The sequence below is a fragment of the Natator depressus genome, chromosome 9 (assembly GCF_965152275.1).
Source record: "Natator depressus isolate rNatDep1 chromosome 9, rNatDep2.hap1, whole genome shotgun sequence".
Lineage (NCBI taxonomy): Eukaryota > Metazoa > Chordata > Testudines > Cheloniidae > Natator > Natator depressus.
In genome coordinates, this window is record NC_134242.1 from 16,597,899 (window position 1) to 16,625,744 (window position 27,846).

Sequence of the window (27,846 nt, forward strand, 5' to 3'; positions counted from 1 at the left end):
ACTGACTTCTTGTGTGTGTGTCACTCCTTCCTTTAGAGGGACTAGATGAAATGGAAAATGATCTCCTGAAGTGTGAGTTTTGTGGAAAAATGGGATATGCTAATAAGTTCCTACGGTCAAAGCGATTCTGCTCCATGTCCTGTGCCAAAAGGTATTCTGCATTATTATTATTAATGGATGTATATTTATTAATCAGGATATAACACTAAAATTGTATATTGCCCTGAAAGATAGTTAAACTACCCATGCTAAATAACAAACAGGGTCTTTGCCCCAAAGATTTTACAATCTACAGTGATGAGGGAATACAGTGTAATATACTAAAAAGCAATTCAGAAAACAGAGTGATGTGTTCTGGCATAGCTGAAATGCTGCACAGAATAGGTAGGGCTTTAGATCTTTATTAGACTGAGTGGGAATAGTCTTTACTTACATACATAAAAGAGAAATAAAAAATGTAATGAGCAAGTATAGTTAAGTTGATGTTTTCTAAAGCTGCTCTGATGCTCCAAATAAACCAAGCTGTACAGCAGTTACCTGTTTACTTAATTAACAAAGTAACAGGTGGTTTCAGGCCCTTCTGTGGTCTGATTATATTTGACTTTGTTTTTTAAAAAAATCAAACTTTTATTTGTGAGCTCTTTAGTCAGTGCTGCTGGGGTAGAAATTTAATATTGAAGTCTACAGATACACCATTAACTTAATTAACTAGAGTTATTAATCTTTTAGTGGTCTTTGCTGTAGAAGTTTTACCTTGTGTTTTTTGCTTGTTTGAATGTTTAAAATCAGTTTTAATTTAGAATGAAAAAGTAAGCTAAATTCATTTTACTGTCAGTTTTCATAGAACTGCTTTCATTAATTCCAGAGCATAGAGAGGAAAGCATGATTTATCCACTGACCATTCTAAAACAGAAAAGTATGTGTCATTTTTCTCTAATTTGATCTTCTTTTGAAATTGTTGAAGACTGAATGAGATCATTATGAGTAAAAAAGTCAGACAGTTTCTGTCACAAATTGGTTGAGTAAATAGATAGAATCTAGTAAACTCAAGGCTAGACATAGGTACCATAGATCCAAGGAGAGATGAGATTTGGTGACTCTGCTTTTCCTAGGTGCATCGGAGCTGATGTTGGTGATCACACTAGAACTTAAACTCTTTTTGATTTCTGGTGAATTCAGGATTCCAGACACTGAGGTATCTAAATAGGGTTGCCAGGTGTCCGGCTTTAGACTGGAACGCCCTGGTCGAAAAGGGCAACTCCGGTCAGCACTGCCGACCGGGCCGTTAAAAGTCCGGTCAGCGGTGCTAAGACAGGCTAATCCCTTCCTGTGTTGGCACCACGCTGCACACTGGAAGCAGCCAGCAGGTCTAGCTCCGAGGTGGGGAGGCCACGGGGCTCCGCGCACTGCTCTTGCCCCAAGCACCAGCTCCGCACTCCCATTGGCCAGGAACTGCAGCCAGTGGGAGCTGTGGGGGGACCGTGCCTGTGGGCGAGAGCAGTGCATGGAGCCTCCTGGCTCACCCACCCAGGAACCAGACCTGCTGGCCACTTCCAGGGCACAGCACAGAGCCAGGACAGGCAGGGAGCCTGCCTTAGCCCCATTGCGCCACTGACGGGGAGCCACCCAAGATAAGCCCAACCCCCTGCCCTAGCCCTGAGTTCTGCCAAACCTGGAGCCCCCTCCTGCACCCCAAACCTCTCATCCCCAGAGCCTGCACCCCCAGCCAGAGCCCTCACACACCCCCTGCACCCCAACCCCTTGCCCCAGCCTTGATCCCCCTCCAACCCTCTGAACCCCTCAATCGCAGCCTAGAGCACCCTCCTGTATCCACCAAATCCCTCATCCCCAGAGGCCACACCCCCAGCTGGAGCCCTCACACTGCCTGCGCCCCTGTCCCAGCCCAGAGCCCCCTCCCACACTCCGAACCTCTCAGCCACAGCATGGAGCAACCTCCTGCACCCCAAATCCCTCATCCCTGGCTCCACACCAAAGCCTGCACCCCCAGCGGGAGACCTCACCCTCAACCCCCCCACTCCCCAACCTCCTGCCTCAGCCCGGAGCCCCCTCCCACACCCTGAACCCCTCATTTCTGGCCCCACCCTGGAACCCACACCTTCAGTCCAGAGCCCTCACCTGCTCCCGCACCCCAACCTCCTGCCACAGCCTGGTGAAAATGAGTGAGGGTGGGGAGCACGAGCAACAGAGGGGGCGGGGCCTCAGAGAAGGGGTGGGACAAGGGTGTTCGGTTTTGTGCGAGCTGAAAGTTGGCAACCCTACATCTAAAGAACATGAGATTATTGGATTAGAAAATATAGGACCAGATTCTCAGTACATGTGAATCAACGTAGCTCAACTGAAATCAATGAGGCTGCATGGATTACACTGTCTGAGAAGCTGACCCATAATGTAGGGAACAATCCTTCACTTGTAAGGGAAATTTTAGATGATCTTAAATATCTTCCATTTATAACTACAGATATTACAATACTGCAGGATTTTTTTGCATGATGCTAAGAATTTAAACTGCTTGTGTAGAGAGCATTAAGAATTTAATGAAAATACTTAGAATTAAATTTTCCAGTTAGTGATTGTTTTTTAATAGTTGAGCTGAAAGTAGAAAAGTCCATTCCCCGTTATTTACCTGCCTTCTGAAGCAATGGAACAAGGGTGAACCCTTTAGGCTAAATTGAGAACTTGGTTTATCAACCAGATTAAATGAGTTCACAAATGTGATGTGGCAGGAAAAATGTTCCATGCACTTTTTGGGCTGTGTACACAGAGGAACAAGGCAGTAATGGACACTATGAGCATCACATTACCAAAATGATACAGTATTGATAAATTTGAGAGAAATGAGAGAAGAGCAACAAAAATTAAGGAGCTGGACCAGAATGATTAATGATGAAATATTAAAAGAGCTAAACATGTATAGCTTGGCTAACTAACCCATGACTATGAAGATAATAGAATTGTTACAGATATTTGAAGGCCAAAGAGTCAGACAAGTCATTTGATGTTCTTCAAGGGAGCATAGTTAGGGACCATGAGATCAAAGTAAAACAGAAAACTTGAATGTCAAGGGAAATAGCCTGACCGAGTGGTTTGTTGGTCTGTGGAATAGTCTCCCAAGGTGGTCTGAATGAAGCCCCAGTACTTGAGCTACTTAAAAATAGATTGAATAAAGCACTGGAATATGTACTGTAGGGAATAGTCCTACACTGAGTGGGAGATTGAAATTAGACATGGGAAAAATCTATCATTCTGTTTAGATTCTGATAAAAGGTTCATATGAACATGCACAAAAAGCTTCTGAGGTGAGCCCCACTAAGCTTTTGCCAGTGAGGAAAAACAAAATTTTAGCAGAAAGGTCTCCTTCTGAAATTACTTGTGCAGATACCCATTGTTAAGAGTCCCTTGCTTTGTCTTACAAGCCATAGAATCATTTCAGCAGAAAAAAAACTAAGGGGCACACGTACCCCAGACTTTCTGGAAATACAGCGATATGGGTAATAGGCCCTGCTTCCTAATCATCCATCCCTCTGTTCCCTTTTTCTGCCATCAAGGGTTGCCATGGGACCTCCACCTCTCTCGTGTCAGTTTAGATCATAATACTATCCTTGGTGTCTGCGTGAGGAGCATACACACTATAACTCTACAGTCTGTCTGGGCTTTTATGTCCCAAGCCAGAGGCAATGGAATATGGAGGAATATTTGTCAACCTCTTGATTCCGCTGACCTCAGATAATGCCTCATGATGAGGAGGCTCCAAAGCCTTCTGCTCCTCACCCTAGTAATCTGAGCAGTTGTGGCTGTCTGTTCTTGTTGTTAAGGATCACAGATGTATCCTTATTTGGACAAGTGATTCATAAGAATTCTGTCAGATCAGGTGTGAGTCACATCAGCAAGATAACATGCTTCAACCCTTTTGGAATGAGGATACATGTAAAAAAGTCTGTATTGAGTCCAGCTCAAATGCTACAATGTATAGGAGCTTCTTTGGATTCCAGAAGGATCCCTGCTTGTCTGGTTCAAGGCTGATTCTACAAAAGGCAGTTGTATTAGAACTTCCCAGTAAGCATCTGTTTACAGTGGTGGGACTGATGGCTTCATGCACTTTCATAATGCCATTTATGAGACTTCTTATGCATCTGCTTTAGGGGTTTGGCTAAATTTTCTTTACAATCTATAGTCATTCATAGTCTGCATAGAATTTCTCTGGTCTCAACAGGGGTTGGAAAGTTTATTTTGAAATCCAGAAAACATTTCACTTTATTGTTATACTTCGAAGTGGAAATGTTTAAAGGAGTAGTCAAGTCCTGAAAATGTTGATCCTGCTAATTGACCAATCACAGTTACTTTTGGTTACCCTCTCTTTATGAGAAAGATGGTATGATTTCTGTCTAAGGTACATCTGGCAGTCATTTAAGTTTACCATGCACCTATGGGTTACTATACAAAGGGGTGAGAAGAGACTGAAAAACTGTTTAAGGGGCTGTCACACTTGTATTTATTAATTTTTAACTGTAGAAGTCTTCAGGATTTCAATCTGATCCGACCAACTCTTTTGTGTACTGATAAATTGAGCTATTTTTAAAAAGTGGGGGGGAGGAACCACAAACATTTAATCAATTTCTTTGCCATTTTTCATCAAAATTTGAACTATTTTGACCAGCTCTGCTGATAAGTGACTGCTTTCGCCATTATCCTTTGAAGCTTGCATTTTTATTGCCATTACTTTGGCTATAAGGCTCAATAAATCCATGCCCTTGTGGCTGATCCTTCTTTATGCTACCTTACAGGAAATTTCATCCCAAACCATTTATTTAGTTTGTAACCTTTAATTTCCTAGAACTTGTGATTTATGATGAGAGGCCAGATTCAGAATCCATTGGTTAGATGTTACAAGGATGCTGTGTATCTCTTTTTAAATTTAGATACATATAAACCTTTCTGTAAGTCACCTAATTTGTTCGTGGCATTGGTGAGGAAACCTAAAGTCTCTGTTGAAGTTTAGAAATCATCAAAATGGATCAAGTTATGTATTCAGATTTGTTGTGTTCCGGTGCCAGAATGACTTAGGACTTGTCTTCACTGCCGTTAATTTGAGTTATAACTCGAGTATTTCCCATCCACGCGCAAACACAAAACTCCTTAATTCAAGTGTGGTGCTGCTTTTCACTTGAATTGGCTGGCTCATCAGTGGTTCCTGCTAGAGCTCAATTTAGGACAACAGCTGCTAATATGACCATTCTGGAGCTAGTCTGAGTCCATACTGCACTTCAGTGTCACTAGTCCTCAGTGGCATCCCATAATTTCCTCCAGTGCCCAGAAAAAATAGACATGTTCTCCCACAATTCTTTGGGAAAGAAGTCACAGAGCAGCTCAGCTTTTTGCAGTGCAAAGAACCATAGGATATGCCTCTACAAATCTTAGTGCAACACATGAACGAGTGCAATGCTAATATGGACACAACAACTTGAGATTAATTTTGCAGTCTGGCTACTCTTATTCAAGCTAAACTAATTCAAGAGAAGCAACTTGAGAGTCTAATTCATTTACCTCCACAGGAAAGACACACCTTAAAGTCAATGTTTTCATTAGAGCCCATTTCACTAGAAGAATGGCAGCTACTGGTCTTTGGCTAAACTAATGTCATTTGTGAAAATTGGCAAGGCTGCCCTTTGAAGTTCAGGTCATGCTTTTACAAAGAATTGTCTCTATTTGGCGACAAGGTTGGATATTCATGTGAGGGGACTAGTGCTTTTGTCTCTGTTCATGTAGTACCATGTAGCCCTTGTCCTGAGGATCCGCTGTTTGCTCCAGAATAGGGCTCTGTGGAGCTGGTTTCATGAGAGGGGTGGAAAAAAAAGTATATTTCATAATAGTAACAGAAGTTCTCCAATTATATTACTTCTGCCACTCCATACTAGACCCAGACATTTTCCCTCCACCTTCAGAATTTGTGTTAGGCTCTTCTGAATTGAGAGAAACAGAAGGACAGTTAGCGGGCAGGACCTTTCAAACCAAAGGCGGTGTCAGCTGGAGCCCCAGTGTAGACAGTGATTGTCTGTACTGGGGCTTCTCCCACTTGTGTTAATCTTATAAATTTCCCAGTGTAGACAAGATTTACCTGCCAGAACATCTCTGGGTGGGAAATGCACTGAGCACTGGTGATTTGTGCTACTGCTGGTTATGGTTTGATGATCTGTGAAGTAAGTTTGTGGCTCCTACAGTGTGGCTCTGCAGAGAAAATATATTGGAGATCTTCAGTTACTGGTAAGTAACCTTGTCCTATTATTTTTGGTCATAATCTGTCAAGGCATGATTTGTGTGTGCCACCTGTTCAAAATATTTTGTTTATTAATATGGCCAAATTCTGATAAGGAAGGGAAAAGTGGTGTAGTTATCCCCAAAATGTACACACTGCAAAAATCAGTGCTCATGTGTGCCTGTAATCTGTATAATAGTAATTATATGTACAGGCTCAATAGGCATTCTGCCCCTACTAAAAATTAAGAATAATCTGAATAATGGGTACTGCTGGCTCAGGGAGTACACAAGTATTAGCATGCAGGCCAAGCGCTATTACAGCTCCCCAACTTTTCTAGGGAAACAGGATTGGAACAAACATGTTCCACCAAGCAGACTACATTTCCATAGGAAGCATAAAATGTTGTTTATATTGATTTAAAAAAAAAATTCTACTGAGTTATCAGTACACTCTTGAATATATTTTGTTTCTTTAGGCACAATGTAAGTTGCACTAAAAAATTTGGGCTGTTTACATCAGACAAGAACAGTCGTTGGAATCGGAAGTCAGATAGCCAAAGTCTTGGACGACGTGCGCGTCGACCAAGTGGCTCTGATGGGGCATCACGAGAGCGTTTCCTTAGACAGGTCTGTGGAATACTTGCTTAAAACTAGAGCACTATTTTAGGAATTGCAAAAGAAATATAATAGTGTAGTTTCTTTGTATTACATTTTCCAGCTTCCAATTACTTATCCATCTGCAGAAGATGATTTGGCTTCTCATGATGATGCTGTGCCAGCTGCCATGACCACTCGTCTGCGAAGACAAAGTGAGAGGGAAAGAGAGCGTGAACTTAGGGAACTAAAAGTTAGAAAACTGCCAGAGAACGTTGACTTGCTACCATCTGTACAAGCTGATCCATCAATGTGGACAGTTGATGAAGTTTGGGCCTTCATACGTTCTTTGCCTGGTATGTAATGTAGATACTTTCACTTTACAAAACAAAAAACAAAAAAAAAACCACACACACACAGTTTTGGAACATTAAAGCTCTTTGCTTTTTTTTAGCATGGTTATGAGGGAGAGGTACTGTAACAGCACTCAGATGCTAGTTAATTGGTAGTAGAGGCTGGAATGTGATTTGTTTCCTCTTGCTTGTTCCCTCAGCACAACCGGGTTTCCCCTCCAAGCCCCATGTCGATAGAACTAGTCCCACCTCTGCTGTGGCATCCCAGCTGATGGAGAGTAAAGGTGTTCCTCCCTTCAGTCTGATTTCTCTCAAGAGGTCAGTAGAGAGATTGAATCAGACACACTTCCTCCCTTTTATGCTTCTCTTTCTATCTCTTCCCTCCTTACTCATTCTTCATTTAAAAGAGAAAGCAAGAAAGGGGCTCTTCTTTCCTTATATATTATTGAAAGATTAACATTAAAGGTCTTTTATAATATAAAAGACTGATTTACATTTTTTTTCCTTTATAAAATTAAATCCACAGTTTGTATGGCTTTTCAGAGGACCTGAAATACAGAGAGCCTTTTCTATGTAGCCTCTAAGGATGCATGTATTGGAAATCGTACAGACAACTGTAATATTCCATTCTAATATCTAGGATGGGTCTCCTGTCTTGTTATGTACATATTTTCTCTTTTAGCTCAGTGTTCATAGTTGTGATTTTACATTTGTTTGGCATTTTCTTCTGTGACTAGCTCCCATATCTGCTTCCCCCTTGGGGAAATGTAGTTTTGCTCAGGCACATATCTTACCCTTTTCTGGTGATGAGGCCTACCTCACTACCTGAAGCAATCAAAGATTCTTCTCTTACCAAAACATGCCATTTACATCTCTGCACATTGAAACTCAGGTTGGCTCTGTTCTTATTAGCTTACTTGCTTCTGGGATTTATAGTGGTAGCAAACAATTTCTCTTGAAACACAAACATTTTAGTAGGATGATTTTTTGTGGGAAAGTATCTTCATCCCTGGGTGATAAAACTTGCCTTTTTGCCACTGGTCTTTTATGAAGTAAATCAAATTTAGAAGAATTTAATTTGACAGTAAGTGATGCTTCTATAAAGAGGTAGAAAATTTTAATCCACAGAAATTACCCTTGATGTACATTCCTTCTGGTGACTATAATATGTGGATGTATATTAAGCTGCATTATCTACCTTGGATCACCCTACAGTATGTTTTTAAAACATGCAGAGCAGCCTAGGCATGAGAAATTCCTGTGCAACTGTGCTAAACAAGGACACTGTTCTTAAAATCCTAATGTATAGTTCTCTACTTTGAAACAATTACCTGAGGAAGTTTCTACAGGATACTGAATCTGTTCCTCATATATGTTTGATAAACATGTTGCTTTCTGAATTTAAATGAGACTTGTTCAGAAATTTCTCTACAGTTAACATTAGGTTTCAATCCAGTCTAAGGTCTTGTTTTCTGCCCTCCTTGGAAATTATTTATCTTCTAGATATCCAAATGATGGGCCCCAACATACCAAAAAGCTTCCTTATTACTATATGGCTACATTTCTTATCTTTTTGGGCACTTCCAGGTTCTCGTCACACCTTCAGTATGTTTTCAAGCAGTATTCTAGAAAATGTTCTCCTATATTACTAACAGAATTGGCAGAGGTGATTGACCTTTGTACAGAAAAGAATCAGGATAGTAATTGGACTGCATATATTATTTTGGATTATGAATCTAATGCACGCCGTACAGGCCATCAGTCTTGTTATACAACATTGATTTGTCAGTTTCTGTCTTTGGTAATCCATTAGATACCTTTGGTTTACAGCCTTCTAAATAGAATCCATGAACTGAAATCTAGGCACAGAACAGGGTCTCCTCATCTGGTGTCTATACGTAGCTTTTCCTGAATTCCCTGGGAGCTTTTTTAGGGTCTGTTGGTTTCTGTGACATTTTTACTGCCACTAATTTCTCCTGGAGAAGAAGAAGAATTGTTGGATCTGCTGTGGCATATGCTCCTCCAGAGATGTTCCACTTTCACATATACTGTTCCAAGGTTAGTGGTCTTTATATAACCCCAAATGCTCATTACCAGCTGAGTGCAATACAAGGTATATACAGTATACTCACTCTTTTGGCAGTTGTGAATGCTAGTATATATTTGAGTAAGGGAATTGAAATAATCCAAACTCCAATCCCTCAATTTTCCAAAACTGACTTTAAAACAGGTTTCTTAGTAAAACTCTTTAGATAAGCTATTACCAACAGGAGAGTGGGTTGGCGGGGGAGGGGAGGGAGAAAACCTGGATTTGTGCTGGAAATGGCCCACCTTGATTATCATACACATTGTAAGGAGAGTGATCACTTTAGATAAGCTATTACCAGCAGGAGAGTAGGGTGGGGGGAGAGAAAACCTTTTGTAGTGGTAAACCCATTTTTTCATGGTTTGTGTGTATGAAAACATCTTCTGTATTTTCCACAGTATGCATCCGATGAAGTGAGCTGTAGCTCACAAAAGCTTATGCTCAAATAAATTGGTTAGTCTCTAAGGTGCCACAAGTACTCCTTTTCTTTTTGATAATAAAATATGTAATCCTTTCTCTGATGTGTTATCAGGGTGTATAGATCATTATGAGATGCTTAATTTTTCTTTTCCTCTTTTTATGCCACTGTACTTGTTAGTGTCCAGGAACCCCAATCAGGTATCAAGGCCCCATTGTGGTAGGTGCTATACCAACAGTTAACAGAAGACAATCTGCTGCTTTACAGTAGCTATGTTAATTAATGTGTTACTGAGTTGTAGCTTAAAGTTCCTGAAGGCATAGTTTATGCTATGGAATTCTCCATCAAGACATTCCTGTTTCCTAGCCATTTAGCTCAACAGTCCTCTAATCTGTATCACCCTGGACTGTAACTCGTTCATCTCCTTAATAAATTGTCAATTGATTTGATACATAACCAAATCTGTGTATAGAGTACTAAAAAGGAAATAGAAAGTGGGTTTACTCTTTATGGAGGGCTTCCTGTTTCAGCTCATAAATTTTATTGCTTTCATACGCAGTGACACTCCACTCAAGCTGAACTAACACTTCTTCACCACTTTCTATTTACCTGTCCTTTGCTCATTTATAAATCAGACTGAAAAGAGGACAATATTCATTCTTTTATAGAATTTAAATATAAAATTACAATGAGATCCAGAATTAGTCACTTGCTCTCATCCTAGGAACAATGGTGCCCAGTTCTGTTGGGAACACAAATAGGGACTTCTCCATGTGGAGGATTTCCCCATAACTGTACAGATTCTTTATAAAAGGGAAAGGCCAAAAACATTAAATGAAATCAAGAAAGTAAAACTTATTGAGTAATAATTAAAATCAGGAATGGGGGGTGGAAGGTTAAGGGAGAAAACATCTGAAAGGTTATAAAAAGAAAATGTGCCAGACAAGTGGATTAAGAAAATAAGTTATTGTTTTTAAATTAATATAAAATATGAGGTATAGTGGGAAAGGAGAATCTTCAAGTCACAACTGAAAATGAGTGGTCTTCTAGGTGCTAGAGGACATTTATACATTCTCCATAGGACACAACTACCATACAATTTGGCATAATTGACAGTTTCTGCTTAACAGATTCCTGGGCTGGCATTGAAATAGCAAGGATGTTGCAGGTCAGGTTGAAATATAACAGAAATCCCCACTTAATGGGATTAGGAAAACTGTTCATCAGGACATCTCTCAGAGAATCATTTTCTTTCCCCCAATGTCAATCTGTGGGAGAGATTGTTGGTTATTTGAAACAGTCTTTCCCATTGAACATCCCAATTTTCCGTGTTAAAGTTGCAACCATGTATTAGTGAGCTGAATGCTTGTTACCTTGTTAGTTAAGGAAAGAAAAAAAACAAACAAACCTGGGAAACACAGCATTATGGTACTCCTCAAACAAGGCACCCAACTACCTTAACTCACCTCCATTGACATGCCAGTCTACTATCTTTCCTTCTTCAGACATAGAGTATGCCCTTCGATCAATGCCTGTAATATTAATGATTTTTGTTGGGGGAGTTCTAATAAAACTTCATAGCTAAAAATTCTGAAAATTTAAGTCAGAGTTGCACATGTGAACCCAAAAACCGGGGATATTTCAGAAATTATAGGTAAGTAATTTTTTTCTGAGCCTCTGAGATTTGAGCTGTTCACACCTGCAGAATGTTAATGTCATCTTTTCTTGCCGGAGAGAACCCAGATGGATTCTGTGTTTTTATTTAATAGGTATTTCTTTAGTCTGCATCTCAGATCCTTTCAAAGGACTCTGAGATCATGGCAATCATTCTTGTAAACAAAATAGGAAAAAATTGCCTTGTTTTACACTAGGATTTTTAATTTCTAATGGGCACAGTTGCACCAGCGGTAGCACCACTCGATGATGTAATGTAGATAGGACTCAGCTGAATTCAGGAGCTCTTGCAATCGTTGTCTAACTCTCATCTACACTACAACTTCCACCAGTGAAAAATACAGCCATTGGGAATTATGAATCAGAAAAATTCCACTGAATACAAGGCCATTGCATCTGTCAGCATTTATTTCTAACCAACTATTTCTTATTCCGCTGCAGGTTGTCAAGATATTGCAGATGAATTTAGAGCACAAGAGATCGATGGACAGGCCCTTCTCTTGTTGAAAGAGGATCACCTTATGAGTGCAATGAACATTAAGCTGGGACCTGCACTGAAAATTTGTGCCCGCATCAACTCATTGAAGGAATCCTAATGGGAAGCTTTAGACAGTAGCTTCTCTCTAACAGACTGATACATACTATGGCATACCTATTACTGTGATATTTTGCTAAATATCTTTTTTTCCCCCCACATAATGACTTCAAAATTTACTCCTCCGGCTGTATCATATAATCCTCCAAAACTTCCAGTAATTAGCAAATTTATAAGCAATGCTTGGGAATTGTTAGAATAAAGCAGAGGGTGAGGTAGGATGAGTGGCACATATAAAACGTAATATGTTGTGGTAGATGATACTAGTCTCTTCCCCCCTCCCCAAAAAAAACAACACCCAAAACCATGGTGTATATCATACAAGGTTAAGAGTTTTTTTAACACAATCTGATCATCGTTTGAATTTTGTTCATATGTTCAGAAAAACAAATTTTCCCACAAGCATTTTTTAGACTATGGAATAACAGAAGAGTCCACAAAGTCTGTGGAAGAACTGATTATGGTAAAATGCTATGCATTTAGACACTCTCTGAGTTTCATTTCGTCTTCAGCATATCATTTGAAGGGAATTTGTAACAAACCACTTCTTCTTACAGCCTAAAGCTTATCTGTTGGCCATTGTAGTATTTTCTTCATTTGGAAGCATTCTGTAAAATGTAGGATGTTCATCGTAACCCTAACATTCGCAGTGGTAGAGCTACTGGCAAGCAAATGGCATGACACTCTTCCCAGAGAGTGCTGAAGCACATACATTACTTTTATTGTTTGTATGCTGGTATGCACTAAGACAGCATTAAATTGTTATACTTCTAGTTTGCTTGCTGCGAGTTAACCTAGACCAACACACAGTTGCTGGTTAAAAGGAAAGAATTAGTCAAAGGTGTGCTGACATTTGGCTCCTATTTCACAGATGACCTTGAAGAGCAAATTGGACCTGCAGAAAATGGTGTAGTTCCCTTTCCTTCATTAGACATAACACTTTGTTTCTATCTACCAGAGGTCAGCATTAGAACCACTGCATTGAATTATAACTTCTTGAACTGACTGTATCAAAAGATTCTGTTCTGATATTTTCTGTCAGCCTGTGAAGCTGGAAGTTAAGATTACCCAAAGTTACCTACTTAATGCAAAATGTATGGTGAGAGCTTAACACCCAGTGGGGCACCAAAAGATTTAGAAAAATACACAGCCAAAAGCTGGGGGGTTTTTGCAAGGCACTTTTAGATTTATTTTTTTCTGTATACCTAGTGGTGTGGGGAAGACAGTCTAATCTGGCTAATCATAGTGTGGTTAAATCAAACTTCTTAGCTGAAAGTGCACTGTGCAGATAGTTGGCAGTGTTCATTTCAGTGGTAAAATAATGGCTACTTTGGGTTCTGCTTAGCGTCTTTCTTTTTTTTTTTATCTTATCTGTGCTCGTTTGATAAGCTAGTAGAAGACTAAAGATATGTTGATATTTATCTCTTGGATTTGTCAAAACTAGAGAGCGTTAATTATTTGTATACAAAAATACTATTGGCTAATTTTTTAATCTTTGTCTGATTACTGTGTTATTCTTTGTTTGGCAATGTAGAAAGTACATGTGTTACACGTGAATTGATAATGAATTACAGTATGTTAGACAGTGTGATCTTATATTGTGAGGCTTATAGCCTAGATCTACAGTTGTTTGTAGTGTTACATGCATGTTAGTTTGGTTATTGTTTTAATCTTGAATTGTTGGACAGTTTTCAGAAAAACACTTCTATAGTTAGCAGTTATATGTATATTAAGACTAATATATATATGCATGTCAACAAGGATTTTTTATATATATTAGCCTTTAATATATATAAATCCTTGTTGACTAATTATTGACAGACTGCCAGGAGCTCAAAGTAACCCAGATTGCTGTACACATTCATTCTGGCTCTTTTGCTGAGCTACACTTTATATATAATTCCTTATAGAGCTGGGAGAGCCACAAAACACTATGTATGCTTTAAAATATCATGGATTGGAGAACTGGAATTGTAGGCCTGGTCCACACTTAAAAGTTTTGCTGCTTTAACTATGCTAACATAATTAAAGCAGTGCAACCAAAAAAGCTAGTGTAGATACAGTTATATTAGTATAAAACTATAGCTTATTCTGGTTTGGCAAAGTGAAATAAGCTATCTTGGATTAGAGTAATTAATATTGGTATAACTGCATCCACACTGGAGCTTTTCCTGGCATAATTTATTCAGTAAGATCACTTTTTAAATTGATGCTGCTTCAAAACTAGTTGATCAAAAAGGAAGAGAAGCTTATGATTTTCTAATGTGTGTGGTCTTGGAGTTTTTTTTTTTTAATTATTACTATTGAATGTTGATTGGGATATGGGGCTGAACAGAGCTCTAAGTTCATATTTTTTCAGTCTTAGATGTTATTTAGTGTTCCTACAGAAGTAATTGTAATTTTTTAAAAAGTCACTTTTGCACAACGAGCTATAGTTTCAGTTTGGAAATATTTTAAAGAGATTTAAAATAGAATAAAACATCTACATATTCAGAGGAATTAGTATCGGTGTAAGTCATATGACTTACATTAGAGCCAGTAGACTGTGTGGCTAAATCCCTGCAGATTGCTTTGAAAATTTGGGGGCATTTTAAAAAGTTTAATCCCAGTATCATTTTCAGATTCTTCTATACATTGAAATGTTAGACCCATGTTTGAGAGGTGTTGTTGCATCTTTATACTAAGAAGAGCTTCACTGATTTCTCATGTGCCAGGCCTTGTAAAAGTCAACTCCGTTATTTCGATTGAAAGCAGTAGGATGCACATGAAATAAAACCTTCCCACTGTACATCAGAAAACAGTTAAAGTGTTAGAATACTAATGATTTAAGAGTAAGAGGGCCTGATCCAACGATCTCTGGAGACAAGGGAAGTTGTATTGAGCCCTAAGTGTGTAATAATTGTGTGGAACCAGAGGAGAGATGTTTGTGTTCTAAAGGCTCTATACACTTTTGGACATACTCTTATATTAATTTTTATTCATTATGTAGTAGGGCCTGTCAACACCTACATTCAAGTTGTGAGTACAGTTATTATAGTAGGGTTTTTACAAGCGTTGTTTTTTACTATTGTAATAACTTATGAGTTAGTTGTTTTGTGCTTTATTTTGCTAAAAGGATGAAGCTTTTGGCCTTTAGGGGCTGGTCCAGCACTCTTTGAAGGTTGATTCCCCTTGACTTCAATGGGTGCTGGATCAGGTCTTCAGTGAAGCTAAAGAGAGAAGTATCTGAAAGTGCTACTGAACTGAGCACTACCAAATAACCTTAATTAAGTCAAGACATCTCACTGGTAGTATTTGCAAGTCTTTTCTCTTATTTATTGAAGATGTGTGTAGATATAGTTATAGTGAAATAAGTTATAGTTTGAGCCAGATTTTGCAGTGTGTTTATCAGGTAAGTGTGAGCCACAAGGTAAGAACGTTTTATCAGTTTTGCCAAAAATTTCTTTGTAAACATGATTAAAAGTTCATTTTACCCTCTTTGTTTTAAATGTAATTTAGAGAACATGGCCAAGTATATTCCTAAAGAGAGAGGGGAGTTTCACTATTTTTAATGGAAAAAGTGACTAAAATTAGACAAGTTAATATTTGTCTTGGAAGATTAAGGGAATTAGTGCTGGCATAAGCAAATTCGACTCTATAGAGTTGCACCTGTTTATGGAAGAGAAGAATTTGACTCTGTTTAATTTGTGTTCTCATTGCATTGCAAATAATAATATCTGAGTGAGAGAAATAGTGCTGTCTTCTCGTACCACACATCTTAAGGAGAAGTTTTAAACTATGCCAGATTTCCTCCCCAAGCATCACCATAGAGATTAAAATATGTGATTTTTACATCATGAGTGTAGGCTGTGTGCACCAGTTCCTCTTGTGTAGTGGTTAGAACAAGAGACTGATAACTAGGCTCTCAGAGTTCTATTCAAGTCTCTTACGTTAAAATCGCAGTGTAACTTTGGTTACGTTTTCTACACTTCAGTTTTTACCCTTCTATAAATTGAGTAATATTTATACATCTCAGATGCTATTATGGGGCAAATTAATGTTGAAATGGTGAAATTCTGAGAAGAAAGGTAATATATAAGCAGCATATTATTTAAGTTTTTCAATAAGCTTGCAGTTCACTTGGAGTTGACAAAGATGTGGATTCAGCTTTTCCTAAAAAGCACATGCATAAGAATCAGTGGGGTGAATATATTTCAAGAGAAATTGAGAGGATGAGTGAAAATTTCAGACTGACTTCCAATGCAAGCTACTTGCTGCTAAATTATCCAAAATGTCATCTAGATATAAAATAGACATCTAAGAAATAGAGCCTTTTGAAGAGTTTTATATGAATTATAATTTGAGCACAAATATCTTAGTACAATGATAAATAAATATTAAATAAGTACAATGTTTAATTCATACTTAATGAACATTTTTTAAAGTACTGTATTCTTATATAGCTGCAGTTGGAAAGTACAGCATTGTTCACACATAATAAATCAGCATATTTCAGCCTCCTGATGAGGAAGTAGAAGTAGAAGCACAAAAATAATTGACAAGTATAGAATGGTTTATTATGTACAACTGCTCTGCAGATGAAACCAGTTTGATCCAGGAGAGATGTGAATTAGCATTAGTAAGAAAAATAAAAGATTAATAAGTACCTAATATTTCCATTTGGACTTGAAAAGCAAATAAAATCTCTCATTAAAGAGCAGATTTACACAGTCTCCTCTGAGTCAAGTCATTGGTTTCTTAATGGAATCTGAGATGGATACAGAAAGTTCTTAATAAGGGTAGCACCTTCCTCATGAATTTATTGGGTGTTTATAATAATGATGGCTAGATGACTATACAGCATTTGGATGGCATGTGGCCTGTTAAAGGAGGACTTTAATGCTGACACAAGCATGCACATAAATTAATGCACAAAGCACATTTGGCAGTGATTTTTCTATAATTATTTTGCCAGTATTTGAAATATTTGCAGTTACCACCTTCTCAACATATTGGATTCTGCAGTGAATCTGTAATCCTGTTAATCATATCATGGTGTGCAGTTGTATTGTTATATCAAAGATGCAGCATTATAGCTTCACTGTAGTATCAGCTAAGATAAGAAAATGGGGTAGAGCGAGAAGATCCTTTATTTGAACACAGATAGCTTATGGAAGGGTAATGGGATACAGCTAGTTTTACCATAGGTCACTGGGGTTCAACTATGATTTTAAAAAAAATAAATAGTTATCCTCGAGCTGGTATCCTACATGACATGAGTCTATGATCTCAGTCTAGGATTTAGTGAACAATTTTTCCACATGCTAATTGCTTTCTTTAAATAAGAAAACAAGGATTAAATGAGCATAAAGAGAAAACTACCATTTCATATTTAAAGATGGTTCCTCCAACACTGGGTTAAAGCACAGTAGGAGGATGGTATGTGGAAGCTGGTCTTCCTGCTGTTATCTAGTCAATGGATACATTGACATCCTGAGGGTTGAAATCCTATCCGATACCTTTTCCCAAAGTGTGTGGGTAAAAAAAAAAAAAAAAAAAAAGTATTCTATTTTAAAGTTTTGTAAATCTTGCTTTAAAAGTATTCTTTGTAATATAAAGTTTGTGAATTGAAATTGATTTGCTTTGTCACATTTCCATGTAAAAATTGCCATTAGCTTTAAAATGATTGCAGCAAATATTAAGAATGCTGTCATCTCAGGACAGATAAAGTATGTAATGAACTATTAGATCTAGATTTTAGAAGCCAAATCTGACTTGTCAATGTTAGCAACCTTATCTAACTTTTTAAAATTTCATCTATAGTTCCTGTTCCATTTGAGAAGTTGATGTATCATAATTCTTATTGGACTAGAGATTAGATTAACCTCATTAAACAGGAGCTGCTAAAATGGATGTGACAGGACATAACCTTATAATCTCCACCTATTGTCATATGAAGTTAAAATGAAGTATTTTCATACATAAACCTGTGGATTAGGTAAAGTTTTACTTATTTCATTATCTTTAAATGCCTGGTGCATGAATACATTTGAGATATGCTGATTTTTAAATTCCATTGGGTTTTTGTAAATATTTTATCAGCCCTTTTTGGTGTGTATCCAGTTTATATAGGCTGAAGAAACAGTGTTCAGAAACGTGGTAGGGCAGGGTTTGCCCTATATGTTTTCAAATAGTAACTAGAAATTAAGTTTATTGGTTGGTGTTTTTCAGGGTTGTTCTTTAAGGTATTCGTTATTTTCCTATTTTTAACATAAAATACAATACCGTTTCCATGCTGTGTAAGCCAGCATAAGGGATGAAGCTGTGATTGTGGTGCCAAACATTTCAAACTACGTATTGTTAAATATTGCCTTTTCCTGTTTGCACTAGTTCTTAAAATTCAACTGTTTATTGGTAATTTAGCAAATGACACCATAGGCATTTCACTTGCTTTTTAACCATACTTCCCCCAACCATTTTGCATGTGTTTAAATTTTTGCTCCTCCTTTTGGTTACATCTTAGAAAAAGGACACTTTGGTTATTGAAACCTCAGAAAGATGTGGCACGCGGTGAATGAGAGAAGCTTTATGCAAGGTAAAGTCATGTATTAAAACTGACAATTGAACTTTTGTTTGCAGAAACAAATTTGGATTTTTATATATATATATAAAAAGAGAATAATATGTGTTTGTTCTTATCATGGAGTGATATCATACTGGATTCTTCTTTACCAAGAAGTTTTAGCATATGTAGCATCAAATTCAGCAACTAGATCAATGTCTATAATTAAAGTGTAATATCAGTGTCTATAATTAAAGTAATAATGTAAATGTTAATCCAAAATTAAGTTAAAGAAATTTTACTGTTGAAGAGCACAGTGATCTATGTAAAATATCATCTTCACTTTGTGTATCATTTTTAAAGAAAAAAGCACTTTCCTATTAACCAGCATGTGAATGAATTATAGATTCTCATATTTGTTAGTCTGTAACAGAGTGAAGTAAAATTTACCTTTAACAACATGTCTGTGAATGGATAATCTGATTATACAAGTGTTGAATCAAAGCACCTTATACTATGCTGCTTAAATTTGCTTGTAATTGCACCTTTTGTTATCTGCACATTTTTTCTTATTGAACATTCTTGTGTGATAACATTGCTCCCTGTGGGTCTAAGTGGAAAACTAGCCAACCTACAGCATCATTTATTTATATCATTATATTTCAATACTATGTTGTATTGTGAGTTTAGTGCTTCAAAAATAAAAGCTACTTCCATTTGTTTACTTTGATTATTTAATCGGTTTTATTTTTTCACTTTTAAAATTAGAAATCAAATGCTACATAAAGCTTTAAGGACAGGAGAAGAACAACCAACATCTATTCACTTGAGTTGGGTTAGCCGTTACAAGTGAATATTTTTCCCACTAATGTAGGGAATATAATTTTTAGTTAAAACATTTGCTTTCGTATTCCAACTATAAAAAAACCTCTCACTTTAACCAGGAAGTAACTGTCCTTTGACTGCTGTCAGATTGCAACTTAGTTTTTTTTAAAATGTTTGTACATACAGTATCGTTTTTGGTGCATGTAAAGTAGGCATATTTACACATCTTGGCAAATAAATCATGACATTTTTAAAATGTCACTGAGAGCATCTTTTTTTAAAAAAATGCTTAAATAACAAAACACAGGTCTAGTTTCTTTACCCATTCTGTACAACCAAGATCCTTATATCAGCCTGCCTGCCTTCCCCATATCTGTAAAATCAAAATCTAAAGATATGTACAACATTCCAACTGTGGAATAATCTCCTATTCTAATTCTTAATTAGAATCTTTTAATTTGTGTTCAATTCCTTTATGCATCCCATTCTGTATTGATAATATTTTATAGATGTATTTAAAAAATACATATATAAAATCATATATACGTAGGGCTGAAGGAAACCTTGGGAGGTCATCAGGTCCAGCCCCTGTGCTGAGGCAGGATCAAGTGAATCTCGACTACCCCTGGCAGGTGTTTGTCCTACCTATTTAAAAACCTCCAGTGATGGGGATTCCACAACCTTTCTTGGAAGCCTATTCCAGAATTTAACTACACTTATAGTTCAAAAGCTTTTCCTACTATCAAACCTACATCTCCCTTGTCACAGATTATGCCAAATTACTTCTTGTCCTACCTTCAGTGCACATGGAGAACAATTGATCTCTTATCTCTTTATAACAGCCCTTAACATAAAACTGTTGTTAGGTCCCCACTCAGTCTTCTTTTCTCAAGACAACCTGCCCAGTTTTGTTTTGTTTTTAAACTTTTCTTCAGAGGTCAGGTTTTCCAAGCCTTTCATCGTATTTGTGGCTCTCCTCAGGAACCTCTCCAATTTATCCACATCTTTCCTACAATGCGGCACCCAGAGCTGGACATAGTACTCCAGGAGAGGCCTCACTGATGCCGAGTAGAGCGGGACAGTTACCTCCCATGTCTTACTTACAACACTCCTGTTAACACATCGCAAAACACTAGCCTTTTTCAGAATTGTTGACTCATTGAATTTTTGATCCATTATAACTCCCAGATCTTTTCAGCAGCCAGTTGTTGCCTAGCCAGTTATTCACCATTTTGTAGTTGTGCATTTGAGGTTTCCTTCTTAAGTGAAGTATTTTGCATTTGTCTGTACTGAATTTTATGTTTGTGATTTCAGATCAGTCTCTGATTTGTCAAGGTCATTTTGAATTCTAATCCTGTCCTCCAAAGTGCTTGCAATCCCTTCCATCTTGGTGTCATCTGCAAATGTTATAAACATATCCTCCATACCATTATTAAGTCATTAATGAAAATATTGACTACAGAAGCGACGGGTGGTGGTGGGGACATGCTGGATCACATGCCCCCACAGATTTGCATTTTCAGTAACACTGCTGAAGCCAGCTGCCCTCACTCTGCACCCCAACTATCAGCATTTGCGGATCGTCTCGGATTGACTAGTACTGGACCTAGTACTGACCCCTGTGGGCCACCTTCCCAGTTTGGCAGTGAACCACTGATAACTATTCTTTGTGGTCTTTTAACCCACCTTATAGTAGTATCATGTAGACCACATTTCCCTAACTTACAAGGATGTAATGTGGGACTGTTGTCAAAAGCCTTACTAATATCAAGTTGTCACATTTATTGTTCCCTGCCATCTACTAGTCCAGTAACCCTGTCAAAGAAGGAAATTAGGTTGGTTTGGCATGATTTATTCTTGACAAATCCATGCTGCCTATTCTTCATAACGCTGGTATCCTCTAGGTACTTACTTACAAATTGATTGTTTAAAAATTTGTCCCAGTATTTTCCCCATGTATTGAAGTTAGGTTGACTGATCTATAGTTCTCCTTGTCCTCTTGTTCACCTTTCTAAGGATAGGTACCATGTTGTCCCAGGAGACTGAAGAAGGGCACTCATCCATTGTCTGTGCATTCTCAGGGATAATTGCTAACAGTTCCAAGATGGCTTCAATTAGTACCGCAGGATGAATTTCTTCAGGCCCTGGCAACTTGAATACATCTTACTTACCTCAATATAATTTAACATGTTATTTCCCTATTTTAGCTTACATTCCTTCCCCCTTGCTGTTAATGTTATATATATGACTATATGGTCATCATTAACCTTTTTAGTGAAAACTGAAGCAAAATGAGCATTTAACCATCTCATCCTTCTTGATGTTATCAGCTATTAACTCTCCTTCCCTGCAAAATAGAGGACCTATACTTTCCTTCATCTTTCTGTTGACCTGAATGCATTTAAAGAACCTCTTCTTATTGCCTTTTATATCCCTTGCTAGGTGTAACTCATTTTGAGCCTTAGTCTTTCTGGTTTTGTCCCTTGCTGCTTGTCCTATTCTTTTACACTACTCCTTAACAATTTTCTGTTTCCACTTTTTGTAGGATCCTTTTTGATTTTCTTGTCATTAAAGAGCTCCTGATGGAGCCATATTGGCCTCTTACTAGTCTCCCTTGTTTTTCTTTCACATCAGGATAGTTTGCAGTCATGTCTAATACTGTCTCCTTCAGAAACTGCCAGCTTTCCTGAACTCCTTTGTCCCTTAGATTTTTTTCACATGGGATCATACCTACCAGTTTACTGAGTTTTACAAAGTGTTTTTTGAAGTCCTTTGTCTTTATGCTGCTGCTCTCACTCCCTCCTTTCCTTAGAATCATTAAATCTGTCATTTTATGATCACTTCCACCCAAAATATCCTCCACCTTCAGATTTGCAACTAATTCTTCCCTGTGGGTCAGAATCAATTCTAAAATGGCTATCCCCCATGTTACTTCCTCCAGTTTCTGAAACAAAAAGTTATCCCCAATACATTCCAATAACTTATTGGGAATTCTGTGTTTTCATAGAATCATAGAACTGGAAAGGACCTCAAGAGGTCATCTAGTACAGTCCCCTGCACTCAAGGCAGGACTAAGTATTATGTAGACATCCCTGACAGGTGTTTGTCCAACTTATTCTTAAAAATCCCCAATGATGGGGATTCAACCACCTCCATAGGCAATTTATTCTAATGCTTATCCACTCTGACAGTAAGTTTTTCCTAATGTCCAACCTAAACCACCCTTGCTGCAACTTGAGCCCATTGCTTCTTGTTCTATCCTCAGAGGTTAAGAATAATAATTTTTTTCCCTCCTCCTTGTAACATCTGTGACAAAGCTCTGTTCTTGCCTCCCTGGATTCCATGTTTCCTGGCGGATTTCGCTAGCCTCAGAGGCTCACTGTGACCCTCCACATAACCCTTCTCTCTCTAGAGACAAGGGTCAGTTTACGGAACCATTTTCATCATAAGCCAGCAAGGGAGGTGAAGAGAAGCTATCCTCCCTTGCACAGTCTCTGTTGTCTCCCAGTCTCAGTGATTAATCAGGGGGACAAAGGTGGGGGGGGGAGGAGCCCAGGCCTGCCCTCTACTCCGGGCTCCAGCCCAGGGACCCTAATAGTATCCGCTATGGTAGCTGACCTTTTAGAAACATGACAAATACAATTCCCTGGTACTTCCCCCACAGAAGCCCCCACTTCCTCAAGCTCCACTTCACCCTTACCTCAGGGCCTCCTTCCTTATACCTGATATGGTGTGTACTGCTCAGTCTCTCCAACAGCACAACATCCTCCCACAGTTCCTGACATGCACACCCACCTAATTGGTGGGTGTGCACTTTTAACTAGTTTCAGCCAGCCCCTGATTGGCTTCAGGTGTCCCAATCAACCTAGCTTCCTCCCTGCCTTGTGGAAAGCTCTTAATTGGCCCCAGGTGTCTTAATTTAACTTATCCTGGTACTAGGGATATGTTTAGCCTGGAGCTAATATATCTATCTCCCACTACTTTTGTAGCCATCTGGCCTTGCCCTGTCACACATCCTTTTACATACTTGAAAACTGTTATCATGTCCCCTCTGTCTTCTCTTCTCCAGACTAAACAAACTCAACTTTTTCAATCTTCCCTCCTAGGTCATGTTTTCTAGACCTTTAATAATTTTTGTTGTTCTTCTCTGGACTTTCTCCAATTTGTCCACATCTTTCCTGAAATGTGGTGCCCAGAACTGGGCACAATACTTCAGTTGAGGCCTAATCAGCGCGGAGTAGAGTGGAAGAATTACTTCTCGTGTCTTGCTTACAATACTGTTGCTAATGCATCCCAGAATGATGTTTGCTTTTTTTGCAACAGAGTTACACTGTTGACTCATATTTAACTTGTGATCCACTATGACCCCCAGATCCCTTTCCACAGTACTCCTTCCTAGCCAGTCATTTCCAATTTTTTATGTGTGCAACTGATTGTTCTGTCCTAAGTGGAGTACTTTGCATTTGTCCTTATTGAATTTCATCCTATTTACTTCAGACCATTTCTCCAGTTTGTCCGGATCATTTTGAATTTTAATCCTATCTTCCAGAGCACTTGCAACCCCTCCCAGCTTGGTATCGTCTGCAAACTTTATAAGTGTACTCTCTATGCCATTATCTAAAACATTGATGAAGATATTGGACAGAACCAGAACTGATCCCTGCAGGACCCCATTCATTATGCCCTTCCAGCATGACTGTGAACCACTGATAATACTCTGTGAGATGTATAATGCAACACCTCCTTCCTTTTTATCCTGCCTGACCTTCCTGAACAAGCTATACCCCTATTTACCAGCATTCCCCTCATGAGATGTATCCCACCAATGTGTGATGCCAAGTAAGTCATAATTTAGCTTATGCACTAAAACTTCCAGGTCTTCCTGTTTGTTCCCCATACTCCTTGCATTTGTGTACATACATCTAAGATGTAGAGCAGATTCCTTCACTTAATGCCATCCTGTTGCTCATATGACTCCTATAGAAATTTACCATCCCTTCTCACTAGATTGGTGAATCACCATGCAAAGATGCTCTTCCCCTTCTTAGATGGACCCTATCTTTTCCCAGCACTCCTCCTTCCCAGAACAGCATCCCATACATACATACTGTGCATGTAAAGGACAGGCAGAATAAAGTTCCTATGTCAACTCTACTCATGAGTACAAAGAAGCAGTGACATCCAGTGGGTTGAGCACTAGACTGGGAGCCAAGACACCAGAGGCCAGATCCTCAGCCGATGTAAATTACAGAACTCTGACCATTTACATTAGCTAAGGATCTGCTATGCCATTGGTCTACTGTGTCACTGTAACCAAGTCACTTCTCTCTCTTTCTTCCTTTGTCCATGAAGTCTATTTGGACTATGTTCTTCATAGTGCCTACTATGTGTTTGCACAGTGCCTGGAACAATCAGCATTGGTATCATTAAGCACTACTTTAATATAGTGGTGAATCATTTGTTTTATCCAATGACCACTATTTTGTGTTTATTAATGTTCTGTGAAGATATTCCATTTATCTTTTCTCACTGGCCACCTAATTTCTTAAGCAACACAATATGCAGAAAAATATTTTTTCTGCTAAAGCTCATATTTTATCCACTGATTCTTTCTACAGATTTACATACAGCTGCAGATCTTTCACACCTACCCTGTACATTTTGATAAGTCATTCTTTCACATTTTTGATACTATCAGCAGTTTAATTTATTTGTACCAAATAACTGTATGGAAAACAAGATAACCTTTGACATTAAAGTAAAATTTTACATTTATTTGTAAACTAAGGAAAGCCACTGCATTCTGATGTTACTGGTAAAGTTAGTGTAATGCTAAATATAGAATGTAAAGACTGCAATGAAGTAACAAATAAATAACACTTGCTTCTACAGTACAAATTGTATGTTATGAATGTCTAAGTTACATTTAGTGCTTACAAAAAGTTTAAACTGTCACACTTAATGTCACCCTGGTAATTGTGCATCTTATTGGTCTTTCTTTTTTTTGTGTATGCAGTGTAGTTGTAGCCGTGTCAGTCCCAGATATTAGAGAGACAAGGTGAGCGAAGTAATATACTTTATTGGACCATCTTCTGTTGGTGAGAGAGACAAGATTTGAGACACTCTTCTTCAGGTCTGTGTGGGTTGAAAGCTTGTCTCTCACCAACAGAAGCTGGTCCAGTAAAAGATATTACCTCACCCACCTTTCCTTTTTTGTGAACAGTTTTAAACATAGTTTACATGATATTTACTTTTTGAGGGGAGAAGGTAGTAAAAGTTACATCCATTCCTTTTAGACAGTTTCTCTTTCCTTAAGCAAAGAGGGAAACTTCCATTTTAAATAGGAAATAGTTAAACTTTTTTAGAACTGATCAATTATAAAGGAGGTAGTTAAAGCTAAAACGTTTGACAATAAATAATACTAGTCCATAGTTAGGGTGACCAGATGTCCCGTTTTTATAGGGACAGTCCCATTTTTTGGAACTTTTTTTTATATAGGTGCCTATTTACCCCCCACCCCCATCCCATTTTTTCACAGTTGCTATCTGGTCACCCTATCCACAGCTGTACAAGTCTCAAGTTTAGCTACAGATTTTATTCCTCTCTCTCTCTTTTTTTTTTTTTAAATATGGAAGTTCATGCATCAGACCTGCTTTATTTTAAACAATCTCAACTTTGTTTATTAGCATTTAATGTTAAAATCAGGCAGTTTTTTGCAGAATATTGGACATTTTTATTTACCCAGATTTTTCAACTATATTTGAAAATATAACACAATTCCATTAAAATATTTTGTGCATTAAGCACCCATTTTTGTTTGACGTCTAGCTTGGAAAACAGTGCAGTATTCCACATTGTAGTGCAATATTCCATTATATATTGGAGCATTTTTGTGAATTTTTCTTCAGATTATAGTTTGAGGAATTTCCTTATATAATCCATTTACACGTGTTTACAGAGGACCCCAAAATAGCACTGTCCGACACCTCGGATGCACAGCACTTACTTGCATTCTTTTCACACAGCAGTTCATTAACAGATGATTACTGTGCCTGACTTTTCAGCTTGCTCTGTATTTTGATTGTTAAATGGGATGAAGCAGAATTTCCAGCTGACAAATGGATCTGCAGACCACGTCCCCTCTGTCAATCGAATGTCATGACACCTAAACCAGAATGCTGTTGCGATTAGAAAGCTGTTTATGAAGTATAGCCAGGGGACATTCATCTCCATGTAGGCTGGAATCTGAGCACCGAGCAACAAGATGATCATCTGAAGGAAAACAAAAGGTGCCCAAGTACCAAGAAAGCAGATGAGGAGTCTTGTCAAAAGCTGCTTTTTACAGACTGTACAATTGCAGTCAGATGCATATGAAAAGATTAAAACAGTCTCACTTGTAAAGGAAATAATCCTGACAGACCGCACCATAGTTATAACTTCTGACCAACAAATCACAAAAGCCACACATATGACAAACACGATGGCTAATGATAGCCAGTAGCTCTGAACACTGATGTAGAAAGGGCATGTAAAAAAGTTGTTCTGTATTTCTAATTCTGCAGAGACAGCTGGAACTTTCAGAATATAAAAGAGGACTGAAATCCATATAAAAACCACAGCAAGTATATAAAATAGCCTTTGACCTATGCTAGCAGGTTTAGGAGTTTGAGCTATAGTCATGTAATAATCTAGAACAGACACAAGACAAACTGGGTAATGCAAGACACCATACGCAAAGGAAATTATCTGAGTGAATAGACAAATGTGGTACTTGGTAAATCTCATACCCCAAAGTGCAAAGTCCTCAAAATAGGAGATGAAAGCTATATTCACCAGAAGTGTGAAGTCAAGGAGTGCCAGTGAAATACAGAAATATCCCATAAAACTTTGTTTTACATCCCGTCTTCTAACTCCCAACATGAAGAGATTGAGGGACACTTTTCCAAGCATAATCAGGAGCAGCATACAGCTAGCTTCAAGAGGTTGATTGAGTTGGCTGTAGTATTGAAAGGAACAATTTTCACAAGACATGGCAGCCATTCTTCAAGGATAAGAGCCAGCAAAATAAATCTTACAGGACACAATGGTTCATACCTGAAAAGAGAGTTAATGACAGTCTTAAAGTATATTAACTGATTACTGTTGTAACTCTCCTGCCAATCATAACTTCCCCACTGGAAGGGATGTTACGAGCCACTTCACTTTCAATGGTCCCTTGAAATGTGTTATCCACTTATGCTAAACAATCTGTTCCACTTTGTATTTAGTTGTGCCACTCTTGAGTACATTTCCCATACCTGAAGAAGAGCTCTGTGTAATCTCAAAAGCTTGTCTCTCTCACCAATAGAAACTCATCCAAAAAAAGATATTACCTGACCCACTTTGTCTCTCTAATTTCCTGGGACCAACATGGCTACAACAACACTGCATACAATCATAACTTTGTTATCAGTCGAGCAGTTATAAAACTCCTACTTAAATTTTCAC

General features: G+C 38.1%; 2 protein-coding genes across 4 annotated transcripts in view; one reads left to right on the top strand and one right to left on the bottom strand.

Moving 5' to 3' along the window:
- PHC3 (polyhomeotic homolog 3) overlaps window positions 1-19,186 on the top strand; it is a 104,904-nt gene extending 85,718 nt beyond the window's left edge. For 2 of the 3 annotated variants that reach the window (XM_074963586.1, XM_074963588.1), the window contains exons 12-15: window positions 37-151; window positions 6,750-6,900; window positions 6,992-7,223; window positions 11,840-19,186. In XM_074963586.1, the coding sequence (XP_074819687.1) occupies window positions 37-151; window positions 6,750-6,900; window positions 6,992-7,223; window positions 11,840-11,994 (653 nt within the window). In that variant the 3' untranslated portion in view covers window positions 11,995-19,186. Of the gene's footprint in view, window positions 1-36; window positions 152-6,749; window positions 6,901-6,991; window positions 7,224-7,420; window positions 7,539-11,839 lie in introns of all 3 variants that reach the window. The other variant, XM_074963587.1, reaches the window with a different exon arrangement.
- A 6,723-nt stretch (window positions 19,187-25,909) lies between these two features.
- On the bottom strand, window positions 25,910-27,399 carry GPR160 (G protein-coupled receptor 160). Its single transcript, XM_074962920.1, has one exon. It carries the CDS (start codon window positions 27,397-27,399, stop codon window positions 26,392-26,394), a length of 1,008 nt encoding a protein of 335 aa, XP_074819021.1. The 3' UTR covers window positions 25,910-26,391.
- Window positions 27,400-27,846: the final 447 nt, after the last annotated feature.